Consider the following 21,372-nt stretch of genomic DNA (forward strand, 5'->3'; position numbering starts at 1 on the left):
CGACTGTATTTGATATTTTCACATATCTAATACCAGATGTAGGCGCCTGTGCGTTAACCGACGAAACTGCTGTATGACAGATTTTAATTTATTTTTGGCATACAGTATTTATTGCCAAATTGTATAGGTCCAACCAGGCTAGGTTGATAGGTTCATATTATACCGTAGCCGAATTCACGTTGATTTTATATTGCCAACTCGTACCTTGTTTACATCTGATAAAGGTGACCAAGTGCACACCATACTATAATGTACGGTATACTCGTCAGCAAAACGTTACACATCAACACTAAACTGGTTTGTGGTACCTGACCCTTTCGACAATCCATACTTACTGAGTAAATGTTTAGAAAAGACAGGTATATTTGTTTTACAAGGCCACATTATTAATTAGACAAACGTCCAAATATGTTATACATGTATATCATTATACACTGTACAAAAAACACGCACACTAATTGTTCTCTTTTACTTTTTCTTTAATTAAGCATGCAATTTGTTGGAAGATTGTTAGGTTCTTTTATCAAAATGAAATGGAAGCTCTTCAAACTTTTAAGGGAAGCTTAAGGGTTTTCTATTATAAAATGCAGCAAATATGAATATCTAGATTTTCAGCTACAAGAAGCATTTTTTTCTTTCTTTTTAAAGTAAAGCTTGATTTGAAATACTATACAACAATGAATTGCTCCATAATTTACATTACTTTTTATGGTAACAACTGCATTGCAGGCAAATCCTAGTAATCATAACTATGATGGTATGTGCATATGTTGTTATGCACAGAGGCAAACAAACTTAAATATATCACAGTGCGTTTTGAAGTCCTCTGTGCACAATTTAAAAATAATATAGATTATTTTGGCTTCGCAGAAGAGCTCCTTATTATTACAATGACAACATATGCACAAGGGTCTGTTTATATCTCATGATCAACAATGTCCATGAATATGTTTATACTATGGTGAATTTCGATTCAGAATGTTTGGTCAAATGTTGTAACTTAGTATTGTCCACAAAGTCCAAACAGCAGCAAACTTGGAAGGCTGGAGGATGTTTCCCTGTAAATACAGTAAACATATAATTTTACCCCAGGTATTACCCTGTAAATACAGTAAACATAATTTTACCCCAGGTGTTACCCTGTAAATACAGTAAACATAATTTTACCCCAGGTGTTACCCTGTAAATACAGTAAACATATAATTTTACCCCAGGTGTTAACACAAGTGTACTTAGGTAAGTTATTTGAATGTGAAATCAATTTGTAATTTGTTTAAGTTGCAACAATCATTTGAATTCTCATCACCTGAACCAAGTACACTGTAGTAACTCTTTCATAGGCCTGGGTTTGGTCATAGTTAAGTCATTGCTTATGCCTGAAGAAATAATGATAACAAACTTGGACTGCCATAATCCAGGACAGCTAACTGGTGGCTATCTTGTTTTTTCCTATCGGTCTCTAAATGAAGCGTACACAGCTATAAACTGATCGCAATGGAAACCTACATAAAAATTTGAGAAGGATTCATGAAGAACTTCTAGAGAATTAGCTATAATATACTTGAACTGTCAAAAATAAAAGATGACCACAAGGCAGCAATTATGTTTTTCCGATATTATGATACATACACAACTATGGACCAAGGGGAACCTACAATGTACAGTACTTATGAAATTTGAGAAAGATCTATCAAGTCCTTGATAAACGCAATATCATATTTGAACTCTTAAAATCCAATATGCCTATAGCTACCTGATAGGTACCACTACCTTCTTTTACACAAAATTTGGCTTTTAAGTACCAAGGATGCATCACATTGAATTAAGTTGCAATCTGATCAGTTTTATTCAGAAAGGAGCAAGGTTTGAAAGGAAAAAGTTGACCATATAGGGATTTTCAATTTCTTCTTATAATTCTGAATACTTGTTTTGACATATAGCCTACATTCATTATTGCTTTTTGATGAACTAAACAGGCAGTTATTGTCCAAACCAGAGATCCTTGAAGGATCTTGGTGCGCACCAACAGAAGGTCGTTATCAAAAGATTATCTTTTTTTATCTTCTTTGCTCTTCATTTACCTTACCAGTACTATTAACCAGTCCCATGATGGAAACCTAAAAGAGAATCTTTTACATGAACATAAACCTTTTAATGTCATATGCTATTTGCCACTATGACAGATGTGAATGTAAAAGAATTGCAAAACTATATGCAAAAAGATAAATATTTGTAATTCTTACATAATTAGAAGTGCTGTAAATGAGGGATGAACTTTCAATGGTGCCAAGTGTCCTTTTTTAACTGAGGGACCAAGGGAAACATACATATAAAATATAGTGATAATAAAATTGGAACTGCTTAAATTCAAGATGTCTGTCTGGTTCAAACAACCCAGCATCTGATGATGAGCTAAAACTAGAACACTGACAGGTCAGTAAGAGCCCTGTCTTGTGGCAATTATATCCCCCATGATCATCAAGAAGCAATTTGCATATATAGCTGAGCTTGACGTTTGACATTTGGACTTCAAAAAGAATCGCAAGGAAGCAAAATATACATTTTACATGTACTATGATGTGATGCGTTTCCTTCCACCTCCATATTTGCTGGGCTAACAGAAATATAATTACCGGTGCAATACTCATTTGTTAGCTTTGATTTGTTTTATTTCACCTCATATACCTCCTCCATCAAGAGCCAGGGTCAAAGTCAGAGAACCACTTTGTCTTTGACCTTTGGACCCAAATGACCTTGACTATTAACCCAGTGACCCTGATACTTGGTCAGTTGATTTATTCTTTAATTCCGACCAACTTTGCTTCTTAATATCATAACAAAATGTTCATCAGTGAAAAATACAAAACTTGACCTTGACCCTTTGGACCCAGTAACCTGGAACTAAGGTCAGTTGACTCTGTGTTAAGTTCTGAACAGCATTGAATTCATTATGTCATAACAAAATTTTCATCAGGGAAAAGGTACAAAATTTAACCTTCACCTTTGGCCAAATGACCTTGATCTATGGTCAATTTACATCTTGTTTAATTCTGAGCAACATTGCTTCAAAGTGTCATAGCAAAATGTTCAACAGCGAAAAGATAAAAATTTTAACCTTGACCTTTGACCCAATGACCTTGACCTTTGGTCAGTTGACTCGTTGTTTAATTCCAATCAACTTTGCTTCATCATGTCATAACAAAATGTGCTCATCAGTGAAAATATGCAAAATTTGACCTTGACCTTTGAAGCTTATGACCTTGACCTTTGACATCAACTTTTTACCTCAGTTTGTCTCTTTGTTTAATTCCGAACACCTTTGCTTCAAAATGTCCACTTGTGAAAAGTTACAAAATTTGACCTTGACCTTTGAACCTTATGACCTTGGCTTTTTAGCTCAATGTGTATTTTTATGAACTCAACATCTTGACCAAGTTTCATGTACATCATAAAAATGCCCTAAAAATATATCTGAGCAGAAAATATCTGATAAAACAACATAGTAATACATACATGTGCCATTAACATTTTTCCTGTACCAAGGCATGTTTGAAGTAATACATGTGTATGTCATCTGCTCCTTTATTGATGAGAAATCCAGGCATGCATTCTGTTTTGTAATCCGAACCTGAAAAAACCCAAAACAATTAGGCTAACGGGTATAATTTATGTCATTCATGCTACATTAAATATAACTTAAGCTTTGCTCAAATCTGTTGCAGCTGAAACAATATACAGAGGGCCTTTATCTCTCCCTTGAATATTAAAGAAATCATGGAACTAGAGGCCCAATAGGCCTGCATTGCTCACCTGGTATTAATGTCACACTTGTAATCTTAAAAGTGGACTAAAATACAGCTACATGCAGACTATCAGTGTTTGATTCATTAGAACCTATTAACAGATTTAAACATATGATGCCTGTGACCTTGAATATCGAAGAAGGACATTAGGTTGAACAGAGTTTATAGTCTTCCAAACATGTTATTGGCCAAATATCATCACCCTAGCCCTTTTGGGTATTCAGAAGATGGTTGTTTACAAGTTCAACCATATTTGACCCTTGTGACCTTGAATACAAGTCAAATTGATTTATTTGAACAACTTAGAAGCCTTTTATCTCAGCATGTTACCGGCCAAATATCACCCTAGGCCTCTTGGTTATTCAGAAGAAGATGTTTAAAGATTTTAACATATTTGACCCCTGTGACCTTGAAAATGGATGAAGGCCATTTATTTGAACAAACTTGGTAGCCCTTCATCCCAACATCCTTCTGGCTAAATATCATGGACATTTTAGTTACACAGAACACGTTCAAAGGTTTTTAAGACAATTGACCCCTGTGACCTTGAATATGTGCGCAGGTCATTCATTTGAACAAACTTGTTAGCTCTTTATTCAAGCATGCTACTGGCTACTTGGTAGCCTTTATGCCGTGGGGCAGTGTCCATCATCCTTCTTTCCAGCATCAACTTTTTACTTTAAACAACTTCTATTGAGCAAACTTGGTAACCCTTCATAACAGCATGCTACAGGCCCAATATCAGTACCCTGGGCCTTTTGGTTATTGAGAAGAAGTTGTTTGAAGATTTTAAGACATTTGACCCCTGTGACCCAGCACAGCATTCCATTCTTCACAATATATTGACAACGGTTGAACCAGTTGTTGCCATTCTCCTTAAAGCTAACGTCAAGTAGGGAATAACAACTACCAATTTTAAGGACTTTGGTATGTCCCGGCCTGGGGACCAAATAATTTTTTGAAAAGTAGTGTAATTTTCACTTTGGGCAGATGAGCTAAAATATTGCAAACATTAAGAGCTGGTAGATAGAAATATTGCACAGACATTATCAATTTGGTTTCATCAAGATGTCGGACTTTAAAGAAGTACTTACCAATCATCAATTGGACATCGTCGTAACGTTCTAAAATCCATTTTGCCATGGACATGGCATCTTTTTGGAAAGCATCCTCCTTATCCTTTATCTTATCCTCGGGTACATTGTTTTCAGCCATATCTTCTTTTATTTTTTTCAGCATACTAAAATAATAATATAAAGGTATGCACATGTGCTTACAAGAAATCCCAGATGTATCTTGCACACTTGCCAGCTTTTGGAATTTTTTATGGGGGAGATAGCTCATGTTCAGAATCAAAACAAGAGGCCCACAGGGCCTGTATCGTTCACCTGGATATGTTTAAAATAATTGGTAGGAAGTAAAGATAGAGCACTCTATGGTAGGTGCTGTATTTCAGAAAGATCCATCCAGTACTCGAGGTATAGCGAGAACAAACTTCAAACAGAGCCCCACCCCTATGCCCCAAAGGGGGGTCATGCATACCGTTTATACAAAATTGAGTCCCCTTGGCCCAAGGATGCTCCAGACTAAACAAGAGGCCCAATGGGCCTGAATCGTCACCTGGTATTAATCTAACACTTGTAATCTTAAAAGTGGACTGAAATACAACTACAGGCAGAAATTCAGTGTTTGATTCATGAGAACCTATTAAAAGATTTAAACATATGACGCCCGTGACTTTGAATATTGAACAAGGATATTAGGTTGAACAGAGTTTATGAACAGAGTTTAGTCTCCCAACCCAACATGCCTCTAGCAAAATGTCATTTCCCTGGACCTTTTGATTATACAGAACAAATCATTTAAATATTTAAAATTATATTGACCACTGTTACCTTGAATATGGGGGAAGGTCATTCATCTGAACAAATTCTAATTGGTAGCCCTTCATCCCAGCATGTTAATGGCCAAATATCATCACCCTGGGCCTTTTGCTTATTAAGAAGAAGTCATTTAATGGTTTTAAACATAATTAACCCCCGTGACCTTGAATATATGTCAAGGTCATTCATTTTAACAAAGTTGGAAGCCCTTCATCCCAGCAAGTTGATGGCCAAATATCATCACCTTTGGCCCTTTGCTTATTAAGAAGTCATTCAATGGTTTTAAACATATTTGACCCCTGTGAACTTTAATATATGTCAAGGTCATTTATTTGAACAAACTTGATAGCCCTTCATCCCAGCATGTAACTGGCCAAATATCATCACCATATGCCTCTTGGTAATTCAGAAGTAGTTGTTTAAAGGTTTTAAACATATTTGACACCTGTGACCTTGAATATATGATTGATGTTGAATTGTGTATAAGTCAAGTTTATTTATTTGAACAAACTTGGTAGCCCTTTATCCCAGCATGTTACTTGCCAAATTTAAGCACCCTAGCCCTCTCGGTTATTCATAAGAAGTTGCTAAAATGTTTTATACATATTTGACCCCCGTAACCTTGAATATAAGTCAAGGTTATGTATTTGGACAAACTTGTTAGCCTTTCGTTTCAGCAGGTAACTCGCCAACTATCTTCACCCTAGGCCTCTTGGTTATTTAGAAGAAGTTGTTGAATGGTTTTAAACATATTTGAGCCCAGTGACCTTGAAAAGAAGTCAAGGTCATTTAAATATATGATGCCTGTGATCACCTTGAATGTTGAACAAGGACATTAGGTTGAAAGTGGGTCAAGGTCATTAATTTCAACAAACTTGGTAGTCCTTCATCCCAGCATGTTACATGCCCAATTGCAGTACTCTGGGCCTTTTTGTTATTGAGAGGTAGTGGTTTGAAGATTTTACAACATTTGACCCCTGTGACCTTGAAAGTGAGTCAAGGTAATTCATTTGAACAAAATTGGTAGCCCTTCATCCAAGCATGCCACTGGCCAAATATTATCACCATAGGCCTCTTGGTAATTCAGAAGTAGTTGTTTAAAGTAAAATATTGACACCGGACCACACCATAAGCCCACTAGGCCCTTTGGGCAGGTGAGCTAAAGCTAAATTGGTACAAGATGAAATACTTACTCTTTAATTTCTCCTTTTATAAAATTTTTGAAATCTTTCTTTGCCATTGGAGTCTCCACTAACTTAAAACCTGAGACAATATCAACTACCATTTGTTGTTCAGCCTCTTGCAATTGTTCTGCTTCCTCCTCTTGAGAAGCATTTGCACCAATATCATAATCTCCGACACCATCCTCTTTCACCATCTGAAAAGGTAAAACAAACAGATGCCCAGAGGGACTGTATCAATCACTCACCTTGATTTATATTCATTAGGCAAAATATTTTCATTAACAATAGGCCCAATGGGCCTGCATCGCTCACCTGGTATACATCTCACACTTATAACCTTAAAGTGATCTAAAATAAAGCTACAGGCAAAATATCAGTATTTATGAATAAAATTCATTCAAAAGGAATGGTATTTTTTGTTAAAAACATTTCACCCCTGTTATTGAAAGTCAAACAAGGTCGTCGTGTTTAACAAATTTTATAGCCTTTCATCTCAGGATGCAACTTGCAAAATAACAACATTCCAGGACCCATGGTTATTCAGAAGAGGTAATTTAATTTTTTTTAATTAAATTTGATGCCTGTGACCTTGAAGAAGTTGTTTAAAGTTTTTAACATATTTGACCCCTGTGACCTTGAAAATGGGTGAATCTCATTCATTTGAACAAACTTTGTAGCCCTTCATGTCAGCATGCTACTGGCAAGATATCATCACCCTGGGCATTTTGGTTATTCAGAAGAAGTTGTTTAAAGGTTTTTAAGACAATTGACCCATGTGACCTTGAAAAATATAATTGAAGGTCATTTATTTGATAAACTCGGTAGCCCTTCACCCAAGCATGCTACTGGTCAAATATCTCCCTGGGCAGTTTGGTTATCGAGAAGATGATGTTTAAAGTTAAAGGCCTTTTGGTTATTAAGAAGAAGTAGTTTAAAGTAAAATATTGACGCCGGACGCCGCACCACGGCATAATTTATATGAAGAAAAGATATAGCACTCCATGGTAGGTGCTGTAAGTACATAAGAAATTTCAGAAAGATCCATCAAGCACTTCAGATAGAGCCAGAACAAACTTCAAACAGAGCCCAATTCCTCTGCCCCTAGTGGGGTCATACCCACCAATTATACAAAATTGACCCATGGATACTCCAGACTAAATAAGGATAAAATCTTTTAATCCCTATGGTAGAAGAAGGATTTTAAAGGTTTTACCTCTGTTTCCCCTATTGGGCCTCACCTCTCTGCCTCCAGGGGGGTCAGACACATCATTTATACAAAATATGTTCCCCTTCACCCAAGAGTGCTTTATACCAAATTTTGAAAAAAAATCCGGTCATTCCTGCAGAAGAAGGATTTTTAAGAATTTGCTGTTTCCCTTATTGGGCCCCTCAAGCTCCCTTCTGCCACCACGGGGGCCACACTTGCTGTTTAAACGAAATTGAGTCCCTTTTGCCTAAGGATGCTCCAGACTAAATTTGGATAATATCCCTTAATCCCTATGGTAGAAGAAGGGTTATAAAAGGTTTTACCTATATTTCCCCTATTGGGCCCCGCCCCTCAGGTCCAAGGGGGGCCCAAAATTGGTTCCCCTTTACCCAAGAATGCTTCAGACCAAATATAAACCAAATCCTTTCATTCCTACAGATCTAGAAGAAGGATTTTTAAGAATATTTTGCTATGTTTCCCCTATTGGGCTCTGCCCTCAGATCACTAGAGGGCAAACCCTATTTTATACAAAATTGGTTCCTCTTCACCCAAGAATGCTTCAGACCAAATATGGATCAAATTCTTTCATTCCTACAGAATAAGAAGGATTTTTAAGAATTTGCTATGTTTCCCCTATTTGGCCAGCCCCTCAGGCCCCTGGGAGGCCAGTCCCACTGTTGATACAAAATTGGTTCCCCTTCACCCAAGGATGCTTCAGACTAAATATGGAACAAATCCTTTTATTCCTACAGAAGAAGGATTTTAAAGAATTTGCTGTTTCCCCCATTGGGCCCTACCCCTCAGGTCCCTGGGGGGCCAAACCCACGGTTTATACAAAATTGTTTCTCCTTCACCCAAGGATGCTTCAGACCAAATATTGAACAAATCCTTTCATTCCTTCAGATCTAGAAGAAGGATTTTTAAGAATATTTTGCTATGTTTCCCCTATTGGGCCCCTAGGGGGCCAGACCCACGGTTTATACAAAATTGGTTCCCTTCACCCAAGAATGCTTCAGACCAAATATGGACCAAATCCTTTCATTCCTACAGAATAAGAAGGATTTTAAAGAATTTGCTATGGTTCCCCTATTTGACCCGCCCCTCAGGCCCCTGGGAGGCCAGACCTACTGTTTATACAAAATTGGTTCCCTTCACCCAAGGATGCTTCAGACCAAATATGGAACAAATCCTTTTATTCCTTCAGAAGAAGAAGGATTTTAAAGAATTTGCTATGTTTTCCCTCAGCCCAAAGGGGGGCAAGAGGTATCATTTATACAAACTTTGTAGCCCTTCATCTCAGCATGCTACTGGCCAAATATCATCACCCTGGGCATTTTGGTTATTGAGAAGAAGTTTGTTAAAGGTTTTTTAAGACAATTGACCCCTGTGACCTTTAATATAATTGAAGGTCATTCATCTGAACAAACTTGGTAGCCCTTCACCCAAGCATGCTACTGGCCAAATATCATCTCCCTGGGCAGTTTAGTTATCGAGAAGAAGATGTTTAAAGTTTTTAACATATTTGACCCCTGTGACCTTGAAAATGGGTAAAGGTCATAAATTTTAACAAACTTTGTAGCCCTTCATCCCAGTTTGCTTCTGGCCTAATATCATCACCCTAGGCCTTTTGGTTATTAAGAAGAAGTCGTTTAAAGTAAAATATTGACGCCGGACGACGCACCACTGCATAAGCTCACTTGGCACTTCATGCCAGGTGAGTTAAAAAATGGAAGAATTTTACACATCTCTGTTACTTCGTCAAAGTATTTCGGATTCACCTGATTGACACCGGACTACGTAATGTACATCAACAGTGCCACCTGTAAGTAGGTCGTTGAAAGCAGATGATTTTCTTTCCTGAATTCATGCAATCTTCTGACTTCGAATACGAAATAGAGCAAGAATGGTTGGTGCAAATAGCTGACCATCCAAAACACTGTGTGCTGCTTAAACAACTGAAAGATAGCCTCGTGTAACTCAGAGACATTAGTTATTGTTAACTTACATAATTGTTTTATTCCGACTGATTTCCAACTGATAATCTGACGTGAACGTAAATGATATTTTTTTCGGACGTACCACGTTCTATTACCATATTGTATTGCATGAAATAGTCGTTCATACAGCATATAAATATAGCATTCGGACATCCTGGGCTGTCAGTGCTATTCAATGTACAGTACATTAGTTAGCTGCCGATTGACAAGTTAATCCCCAACGCTCATCTGCGCAGATAGGGCGGCCTGCCGCCGCGACTTTGCTCAGGTGATTTCTCGGTGGGGCTTTAAAGGGACATCACGTGAAAAGTCTTTTTTTTTAATGAATGTATGTATTGTATGTACATTGTACTTTCACTTATGTTACCTCGCTATCCCCATATTCAAAGCCCGTTCCAAATGTCCAGTTTGACCACTTGAATTGTTCGGGAAAGCCCTGCTAAAAATAGCACCGATAACGTCACCTGACTAGGCAGTAAACACAAGTGGTGCGAGCGAGATGAAACGGTTTCCAAAGGGGCCCCAAGAGACAGGCCGTCGGACAACTGCAACCTCTTACCGCACTATGAAACCAGGTTATATGACTTCTAAGTCTGTATTCAAATTTATTGAACAGTAATTATTCATCATTAGAAGTTTATTGCACAGTTGCCAGTGTTCAGAATTGAAATTTATTTAGCTTTAAACATAAATTTGTTTCCAATAAAATTAAACAAGGGATGGTGCACAAATTTTTACAATTTATCACAGCCTTCTCCCGTCATACATTTACAATTAAATGTCAACAATGATAAAAGGCATAAACATAAAGTAGATATATTTAAATATATATTGAATTTAATACCGAAATGTGGCCGGTATCGATGGTACGGGGTTAAACACCTTCCCTACACCAAGGGACAAACCCTTCTGATTTTTTTTTTTAAATTGCCGGGGCAGATGAGGCTGGGTATTCATACTAGTACTAATTTAAATCATGCATGTAAAAACAAAAATAAGCATTTAATTCAGCAATATAATTAAATCATACCATTTTATTGAACCCGGTAATATTATTAATTATGTAAATCCACGGACTTAGATAACACGCATCTCGGTGACCCAGAAAATACGCCGTGGGTCATCACAACAGTTATCCCTTGGAGGGCCTCATGGTAAAATCAAACTAACCAGTCACTTATCCCTTCCTTTTGCATAAACCACTGTAAACTCTCTCCAATACATGCCCATTAACATACTGAATTAGTTTATCTGTGTTCAAACTCAGACAAAGATACTAGCAAGCTTAATACTTTTAGATATTTATTGATAACATAAACAGCGCTGGCATTTCTGTCGATTCCATTTCAGCTTAACCGGCTATCCGGAAGAATACATGCACCGTACTAACTGCTACGGCAGTTATTTTCTCCTTTAAATACTGCCCACCTGCAATAATGATTCCGTAACGTACTCCTTGCGCTATCTTTTGACCATTTGGTAGCTTTTCATTCGTAGCTGACACGGTACAACACTTTTCTTTCGTATACCTCACACGGCGAGTCATTTTGTTTACACCGAAATGGAATGCTATGCGCATGCGCTAGTAGAGGGAAATCCCTGAACAAAACGTTGGTCAGACAGGTAGAAATACCGATGATTTTCTTAGATTTAATCATTTATATGAATCTATTTCAGCCAAATCCGATCGTTATTTTCCATAAGGAGTCTCTTTGAAATGTTTATGCAGTATTTGAAAAAAAAGACAAAAAATAAATTTACTTCACCGTGATGCCCCTTTAATCCCCTTCACTATCGCCCATGCAGGGTTTCAGTACCAAATCACCTGAAGTGTACTGTAAGGTCCTAATATTGCCCCTTAGTAGCCAGGTGACTTACCCTACAGTTAAATGTCATCATGCCTCTCACTGGTTTGTCCTCGGACATGGGGTAGGCATCCGACACCATCTCTTGATCTTAAAAAATAAATAAAAAAAAGATTATTAGCATCTTTCTATCGCAATATGAAGGTTACTTTTTAGCTTTGTGATATTGAGATAACATGTTTATGTTTTCATCATACAATTATATACTCAATAAACAATAAAGAAAACAGTTATTAGGAAGAGAAACCAGATGCCAATGCAGAGGGCCTGTATTGCTCATCTGGATATTTATGAAACCATATTACTCGCATTAGAATACTAGAATAGTATACCACATGAATACAAGAGGCCCATAGGGCCTGTATTGCTCACCTGGATACCTCAGCAATCATGGCAAACTATTCTCCAAATGAGATCAAGGGAATATGCCAGACACTAAGGCCAATCCTTGTAGCATAGCTATATTAGATTTTTCATGCCCAGAATCTTTATGTATGGTTATGGGGTGGGGATCTCAACTGTTTCCAAGCTTTGACTCAGAAACTAGGTCCTTAGAGTTGGGGCCAGACCCCAGGATCNATCACCACCACCTAGGGATGCTTCCAGTCAAATATGGTTGATATCCACTTCTTAGTTCCAGAGAAGAAGTCGCTTAAAGCAGTATAGCCAAATACCCTTTTTTGCCCTGCCCCTCAGCCCCCTGGGGTGTCAGCCACACCATTTGTACAATTTTGAATCCCTGCCTCCCATTAATACTTCTGACCAAATATGATCAATATCCATGACATAGTTCTGCAGAAGAAGTCATTTATAGCAATATAACCAAATTGCCACCTTTTAGCCCCGCCCCTCAGCCCCCTGGGGGGTCAGCCCAACCGTTGGTACAATTTTGAATATCCACCACCTACAGATGCTTCCAGTCAAATAAGGTTGATATCCATCACTTAGTTCCAGAAAAGAAGTCACTTAAAGCAGTATAGCCAAATACCGTTTTTGGCCCTGCCCCTCAGCCCCCTGGGGGGTCAGCCACACCATTTGTACAATTTTAAATCCCTGCCCCCCAGGAATGCTTTTGATCAATTATGATTGATATCCATTGCACAGTTCTACAGAAGAAGTCGTTTGTAGCAATATAGCCAAATAGCCCACTTTTGGCCCCGCCCCTTAGCCCCCTGGGGAGTCAGCCCCACCATTTGTACAATCTTTTATAACCATCACCTAGGGATGCTTCCAGTCAAATATGGTTGATATCCACTTCTTAGTTCCAGAGAAGAAGTCGCTTAAAGCAGTATAGCCAAATACCCTTTTTTGCCCTGCCCCTCAGCCCCCTGGGGTGTCAGCCACACCATTTGTACAATTTTAAATCCCTGCCTCCCAGGAATGCTTTTGATCAAATATGATTGATATCCAGTGCACAGTTCTTCAGATGAAGTCGTTTGTAGCAATATAGCCAAATTGCCCCCTTTTGGCCCCGCCCCTAAGCCCCCTGGGGAGCCAGCCCCACCATTTGTACAATTTTTAATCACCCTCACCTAGGGATGCTTTCAGTGAAATATGGTTGATATCCACTTCTTAGTTTCAGAGAAGAAGTCACTTGAAGCAAATTGACCCCTTTTGGACTCGCCCCTCAGCCCCACCATTTGTACAATCTGATTCCCACCACCTAGGGATGCTTCCAGTCAAATTCCATCCAGTGGTTAAGAAGAATCTAAGTTGTTAACTATCAACGATAAGAGAATGGGGTAAAAACAAAAATGAACTTAGAGCAGAGAGTCTAATGAAGAAGAGTTCCAAGTTGTTCCACATTCTACTTTTACTTTCTGTTAATCAGATGTATGTGAAATTTTCTATTCCTCTAAAAATAACGAGAATTCAACAATATGCGTATCTTTTTCAGAGAAGTGAGTGACTACTTTTTAAATAAAGAATGTAGTGAAAAACGATCTCTGGAATATTTCATTAACTCTTTATTCGAAATTATGTTACCGACAATTAGATCTTTATATAGACATCGTACAACTCTGATCGTAAACCAGTGACCGTTTCAATTCTTACCAGGTTAATTTTCCGCGTTAATTGCCTGCTCAAAAAAAAGTTTGGTTATATAAATTATGAAACTAGTTATCGTACCGAGTATGTAGTATCATATAAGAAATGCTTGTATTGCAGTTCCCTTAAAAATTGCCATTCCTGTACAGAATATACAGCCCCAGGCGAAAGCAGGTACCGAGAGTTTCACACCTGTTTGGAGGGGGGTAGGGGTATATCGTATTGCTGTCCAGGTAGGGTACTTTCCATTGTATCAAAATAGTTTGGTTGGCAGGTGTTAAACACAGGTGAGAGAAACTATGGTTTCAATTTAATTGCTTAATTGCTTGTATGATAAGTGTAGCGCAAGTAGTGGTGGGTGGGAGGCCCAGTTGGGGGTTGGCCTCCCAAAGGAAAGTTTCTGAATTCAAGGTCTCTGGATCAAATTCCCGTGTTTTCTAGAAATTTGGCGATTAGATTTAAGCAGAGGTAATTTATGTCTCTGATTTTGATTTTGGAAAAAAAGTTCGCGTTTTTTTTTTATATATTACTTTACTTACGCAAGAAAGGTTTGAAATACACGTACAATAAATATGTTTTTACTCATCAAAATTATGTGTATTCATTTGCATATAGCTAGAAAGCTACGCGCCTGCACTATGAAAATAACAATAATAGATTTGTTCTTCAACTTCTTACTTAATTGTCAGTAGCAAGGTCACAGTTCACCTATCAAATGATATGGTAGGCTTGTCCAATATTTGAGACACTAACGTCATTTTTTACTAGCCAAAACAATAACCGGCCCTGGGACTCTTCTTACTGTTATAATTAACAAGTCCCAATGGGCCTGCATGGCTCACACTAGGAGATACCTTTCTCTTATTCTTCTCATTTTGCTCGTAATCATTACGACTTTTAAATGATATTAGCACATGTGTTATAAGAATAAATCATGTGTTATAAGATTAGGGGTGGTAAGTGATTATTACGAGTGGTTCAAAAATATTAAAATATTAAGAGTAGTTTTGTGATATTACGAAAAGTTGTGATTACCAGTGGGCACAGAGCCAATTTTACTTAGCAGCAAATGTCGACCGACTGCGGGTACGTTTCATGATGCGACGGTCGCATGGCCCAACTGGTTAGCATTTACCTGTGCTAGTCTAGTCCGAATTATTCTGACTTTATCTCAATATACAGTCAGAATGTCAAACAAATTTGCCCCAACAGTAGTCTTTACGTATTTTGTTGCAACTCTATTCAATCCTTCCCGGACATTTCGGAATCATCTTCTGAGTGCAGCATACCCTACATTTCATTAAGTTTGTGTCAGAATCATTATTGAGCCATGTAAACGATTTTTCCATGACTCCTGAAAGGATATCATCCTTTTTGTTGCCCATACAAATTTCGTGTTGTTTTTGTTCTGTTGAAGTTTTTAACTTTTTTTTGACAGTGGTTGTTAACCAAGCCATTTAAAAATCGCGACACAGGCGATACGGTACTAGTCTAGTACAGATACTAAGTTAATCGACGGACACGATCACCTAAACGATAAATGCTAGAATACGATAGAAATTAAAACGTAACACGAAATTGTGAGGCTAAGTTTACCTTCATTAACCGATTGACCACCGTGATAGTGACGTCATCATCATTTTAGTGCTTATAATAGCGGCAAAATATACCACAAGCGACTCAAACGCTGAAAAGATTCCGACTTACCGCAAGCGGATTCACGCACATCACTTGTTCAAGAATGATAACGACAACTTTTAACGGGTTAACAACACGAAAATACAATACATTTTTTAACCAGATGGGATTTTACGGCTCGCTGGCGAAGTAAATAAAGTCTTTATTAGTATATTTCTGAACAATATTCTCAAATATATATACACTCATTAAGTAATATGTGTTGACTGACAGTCTACCACCTTTGGAGATTAAGTGGACTGTCCAAGATTTTGGTGGACCTGTCCTCCGGTCTACCGTTAGTGTCGACCCCTGATGATAAACCAAGGACTCTACTAACGGAATTCACCAGCTGTTGGCGATAATAAGAGCGGATTTGTATCTTATTGATATTAAAAATCCATTTATCGATATGCAAGTTTTGTGTTGTGTCATAGTTGATTTTTGATGTCAGCACCTCAAAACTTATCTACACTGTATTCCATGTTTTCATGTAGTAGTGCTTTCTGACCCAACACCAGACATCTGTCAAAATGTTCAAAGTCGGGTGTCAGGTCCGGATGAAACTTGGGCTAAAATCTCACGTGAGCCCTGTGTGTTTATTTCGTCGATCGATATTCTTCTTTAGATACAACCAAATATAATTCATCAGTTGAATTTTCAATGAATGAAGAAAATGATGGTTTTAGTGATTCATTTTCAAAACATATCGTCTGATGTCTCACATATTCATCGTTATAGCGAGTGTGTCAAAGATATTTTATACGACTTTAAACGAGAGAGAGCATCCAAAAGTTACGGAATTACCCGAACCGGCTCTGTGACACATATACATTGTATAAACAAATAAGTATAGAACTGATTCATGTCCTGACTGAGCCTCCACTACTGTTATTCGTAACTAAAACTTACCAGATGAAATAGAAAAAATGTCGACATATTTCGTCGGATAAACCCACCTGTTAAAATGTCTTTGTAGATGATCATTTTTGTTGATTTTGTTGGATTGTTGCAGGTATCTTTCACAATGAACCTATTTCACCACAGCCAGACCGGAAAAGGAAGCGCAGTGACAGTACTAAAATTTGAGTCGTACAGTGTTCCGACATTGTCCGGGAAAATTGGTCTGGTGAAATGGCGTAAAGTGTTCCTCACTGTATAGGCCTTATACGTAACGACGCCTCAAAATTAGCACACAGACACATTGGCTCAATTTTAATGTGTGGTATTCCTAAATTGATGATGCATTCACAATCTTTTCAAGATTATTTGATCATATATTTTCAATAATTCATTTTTTTACAATTAATATGTAGACTACCGACCGTATCAATCATATAAAAAAAGAATAAACAAAATCTTCTTGAAAATTTTAGTCTTATAAAATAGTTGTTGTATTCCTGTTCAAAAAGACATGGAAAATGCATAAATAGCTAAAAAAAATACCAGGGACAGTATATAAGTATATACGTCCCTGAAAATACTGATTTAACAGTAAAAAACTCCGGATATTTTGAATAGGATAGCCATTTTCTAAATTTACAATCTCCATAACTTCGGATATTATGTAATAATTGAATTATGTTTGAAACGAGCATTTCTATAGGTTTAATTTTTTATGTTATCAGCTCATTACATGAAAAAAAAAAAACTGATGGAAGGACTACTTTCGGTCTGGCCGGATGTACCGCTGTTGGACCGGAAGTAAAATAACAAAATAATGTCGCCTGCAAAGTGTTATGTCTAGCTTCAACATTGGAAACGCTGTCGACATATTAAGTCTAAATGAAAGAGATGAAATACCTGAGCGATTGATGCTGGAGTCAGCTGATTTCTCACCAGAGACCACGCAGTCTTTATATTAATGCTCTTATTTGAAGATGATATGGAAGATGTTGGGGGTTTCGGTAACACACCTACAGCCTCAAGTACTGCGGCAAGTCTAAAAGATGTTCAGAAAATGAAGGAAGATTTGAAAGTAGGAAAATTAAATGCACCAGGCCGTTTTAGAAAAACGAATGAAGAAGATTTGAAAAAAATAGAAGAAAACAGACAATCAAAGTCTACAAAACGTTCAACGTCATGGGGCATGGACTTTTTCAAGGTAAAGAAAACAGTCATTTACTGAAATAATGCACGGACTTAATGTAATTCCGTGAATAATGTAATTATTAAATGAACGAAATGTTCGAAAAGTAATTAGACCAATTCAATACATTTAACACTGTTTAAGCTACAATAGATAAAATTAAAATCATTATGGTACTATAGGGCTTTATAAACAGGAGGTAAAATATTCTTCACAGACCAGGACTTGAACCTGGACTTCCCATGCATGGCATACATGAGTACTCTATCGTAAGTTATCTGTGTTGACGAACGTTTGTCCCTCCTATAGTATATACCCTTAATCCCTACTGTATCGTGTATACAGAGTAATTTTTACATTTCAGAATGGTGCATGGAACGAGATGGTCAGAATATAACTGATTTGGCCAGAGACGTATAAAGACATATGTGTTATATACGTCTCTGATTTGGCCAATATCTCTCCTGAAAATCTGAACGAAAAATTAAGGGTGTTCTATGCCGAGGTGGTCCCCAAATATGTCGAGCAGCGATCCAAGGAAATGCCCGTAAAACAAGCTGCCGAATATCATAAAAATTCACTGAAAAGCATGAGAGCGGCCATAAATAGACGTCTTCACGATTTAGGTAGAGATATAGATATTGTACGCGACAGGCAGTTCAAATCGGCAAATAACATGTTGGATGGCAGATTGAAGCTGAACGTGAAGGAGGGGGCTTCCCGACCAACAAGTCACAAGGCAATAATAAATGATCAAGATTTGGAAAAAATAGGAACTTACATGTACCTTAATTTTGAAGAAAATCCTATTATCCTCAGACTCCGCGTTTGGTACAATTTGTCAGTGCATTTCGTGTCGAGGGGTTTAGAATTTCACGAACAGCTGTCACCGAATTCCTTTGAATACAAACGTGACGAAAATGACAAAGAGTATGTCATTATAAACCATGAAACTAAACAAAAAAAACGACAAGGTGGCTTGGAAAGTGTCGAAGCTCCAGCTGACAAACGCATGTATGCCATCGGCGATGCACGTTGTCCGGTTAAATCCCTTAGAGAAATGATCAAGAAAACAGATTCCAATGCATAGTCGCTTTTTAATCACTGCGACAACGATGCCATAAAGGATCCAGAATCTTTTGAAACATGGTACACTAATAGATCCGTAAAATAATATCAATTCACACGTTTCATGGCGGACATTGCGTGTTGGTCTTCCGGAGGAAAATCAATTATAGGTTCAACAAGCCCCCTAGAAGTTTTATAACCACCCTAAATTTCACCCCCCTGGCGAGTTATGTTAAAATACTCTTATCACTAATTGGAATATATATGTAAAATAAACATATTGAACTTGTAACGTTACATAACCAGGTCAAAGAAGTAAAAAACACGGCATTAAAGCTGATAAAAACTTTTCACCAGATTTTTAACGTGCCAATCTTTAAGCGACCAAACGGAATGATACGAAATGATATGTTATTTGAAGATCCTTATATACCTAAGTCATGCGGGGCTTTATTTCTCTTTAATTTTGTGTAGAGGGGTATACCGTCCTCACAATAAGATGATTGTGACTATGGGAATGTACACAAATCATAGTAAAACGTTCGCGTAACATGTCTTACCGGTATATATGAGTAAAACCACATTTGACCATAAACACTACTTACACTTCATATAAAATGTCCTTTCTTAAAATTCAATGTTGGTATAAAAGATCGAGCTAGACTTGTTATAAACATTACCGTACTTTTCAGCTTCAATGTTTATAACATGTCTAGCGCATTCTTATAATCACAGAATGTTATCAAATGACACATCACCTAAAGTTCATTTATCGATCAAGGTTACTTGGCCTTTGTTTTCTTTTTTATAATTTGCTTAAATGTATAACCAGGTGATTTTACTATGATTTTAGTGGTTTTGCATGGCAACATCTATCTTTCTTTTGGAATTCCTCTCAACAGCTAGTAGAAGAGAAATAAAGCTCCACATGACCTAGGTATATATAAAAATAAACTTCAAATTATTGGTCATTTCTCAGCACTCAGTTGGGTCGTAAAAGAGATTGACATGTAATAAGTCCAGTGAGCTATTTTTGACACATGCGTTGGGTCACGCAGGTGTCTAGGGAATCGCGCATACTACGAAGTAGATGTCATGTGGATGCTTAACGTGGAATTGCACATTTGACACTTACGCCATCTATGACCTTATATGGTCTTTCTGCCCTTATATGGAATCTGATATCTCCTTATTTGGATCTCATTCATTTACTTTTCATTCATATGCAAATGTTTTCGACAGGAACCCCTAGTATTTTCATTCATACCGTCGTGACACCATTTTGTGGCTAGCCAACTAATAGGCAGTGACAGCATTCACTTCGATACTTTCTAAACTAGCCATATGTTTGTGAAAAACATAACAATGCATGTATTTTGTAAGTATACAATTAATAAAAAAATCTCATTATTTTTCTTACGTAGTTCTGCTTGCTGAAATTGTGCTTCCCGCACTCTTCCCCGAAGCGTATGGTTTCCTACTTACTGTAGTGTTCCTACCTAACTACAGCACACAGCTCCCATCGCAATGTTTGGGTCACTGGCGTTTTGCTTTATATCACAAACATTACCACTGCAAATAAGCCTTTAATTTTACCACTGACCACTCGAATACGACTATTCTTACCGGCAGAATTAAGAAACTCTCTTCAAAATATTGTGTCCATTTCAGTATAGTCACAGAATAGATCGACAGGACCAATACATTAACACAAGAAAAGAACTGTAAAGCTAACCATGCTTTGATATCTTTAGCTACTCGTCAAACAGTGGACTAGCCTGATCAGCCGGATTTGAATGAAGTCGGTCTTATTTATAGGGTTGAAGCATATTTGTGAGTTAGCACAAAGCTTATCTCCCTCAGATGTATTATTAGATTAACCCAATCAGTCAGATTTTAGATGATTTTGTGCCGCTTTTGCAACACATGTCAAAATTAAAAGAAGTAATAGCAGAGACGTATATATTGTAATATATACGTCTTTGGTATTACACATAATATTTGATAATAACCATGAATTGTTTACAGATAATGAACTAATGAAATATGATGCGGTTTGTTCAAGACAGGGATTGAAAGACATGTTTGTTATAAACTTGTTACACATTTATTCAATTTAATAACGCAGTGTTTCTGTTTACTGTTTTATTTCGTGAAAAAATATCTTTGCTATATTAAAGGAGTTTTTTTGTACTTGAGTGGAACCTACTTATTATGATGTCGCTTATTATTATTCTTTTCCCATGTACCGATTTTATCCATTATGATATGGTCAAAGGTTAGGCCCTGCTTATTATAAAAAAAAATCTGCCGAGAATGGATTTTATAATGTAAAAACTCAGGTAAGTTATCCGTGTTTGACACCAGGACAATTGAACAATAGGTCGCGCAAACTGTACATCGCCCGAGGTGATTAACTGTCCACTCCAGGTAAAATTTTCACACCTCGCTTCACCCCCCTCAGTGGAAAACCATAGATCGACCATCAATTTCTATTCATAACAAAACATGTGCGATAGTCAATTGCTATCTAAAATACACTGTAGGACT

At 37.3% G+C, this 21,372-nt stretch overlaps 1 protein-coding gene across 2 annotated transcripts; it reads right to left on the reverse strand.

Moving 5' to 3' along the window:
- Positions 1 to 461: 461 nt before the first annotated feature.
- On the reverse strand, positions 462 to 16,756 carry LOC110462478 (translationally-controlled tumor protein homolog). Of its 2 annotated transcripts, XR_002464288.1 has the most exons (7): positions 16,625 to 16,756; positions 11,953 to 12,029; positions 6,880 to 7,064; positions 4,898 to 5,043; positions 3,514 to 3,628; positions 2,244 to 2,304; positions 462 to 1,058 (listed from the first exon to the last, which is right to left on the reverse strand). XR_002464288.1 is itself a non-coding variant. In XM_021516441.1 (6 exons), the coding sequence occupies exons 1-5, from the start codon at positions 16,650 to 16,652 to the stop codon at positions 3,522 to 3,524; spliced, it is 543 nt and encodes a 180-aa protein (XP_021372116.1). In that variant the 5' UTR covers positions 16,653 to 16,756; the 3' UTR covers positions 462 to 1,058; positions 3,514 to 3,521. The 2 variants fall into 2 exon arrangements, 1 of the variants encoding a protein (XP_021372116.1); XM_021516441.1 differs by lacking the exon at positions 2,244 to 2,304.
- Between the last annotated feature and the right edge of the window lie 4,616 nt (positions 16,757 to 21,372).

This window comes from Mizuhopecten yessoensis, unplaced genomic scaffold, assembly GCF_002113885.1.
Source record: "Mizuhopecten yessoensis strain PY_sf001 unplaced genomic scaffold, ASM211388v2 scaffold10797, whole genome shotgun sequence".
NCBI classification, from domain to species: Eukaryota; Metazoa; Mollusca; class Bivalvia; order Pectinida; family Pectinidae; genus Mizuhopecten; species Mizuhopecten yessoensis.

Bases quoted from the DNA above. Each gene is read 5' to 3' on its own strand.
- LOC110462478 (XM_021516441.1), bottom strand. From the start codon at position 16,652: ATGATCATCTACAAAGACATTTTAACAG. The intron at 7,065-11,952 runs GTAAGTCACCTG...TTACCTTTTCAG, and splicing joins TGATGACATTTAACTGTAGG to ATGGTGAAAGAGGATGGTGT. The intron at 3,629-4,897 runs GTAAGTACTTCT...GGGTTTTTTCAG, and splicing joins CGATGTCCAATTGATGATTG to GTTCGGATTACAAAACAGAA.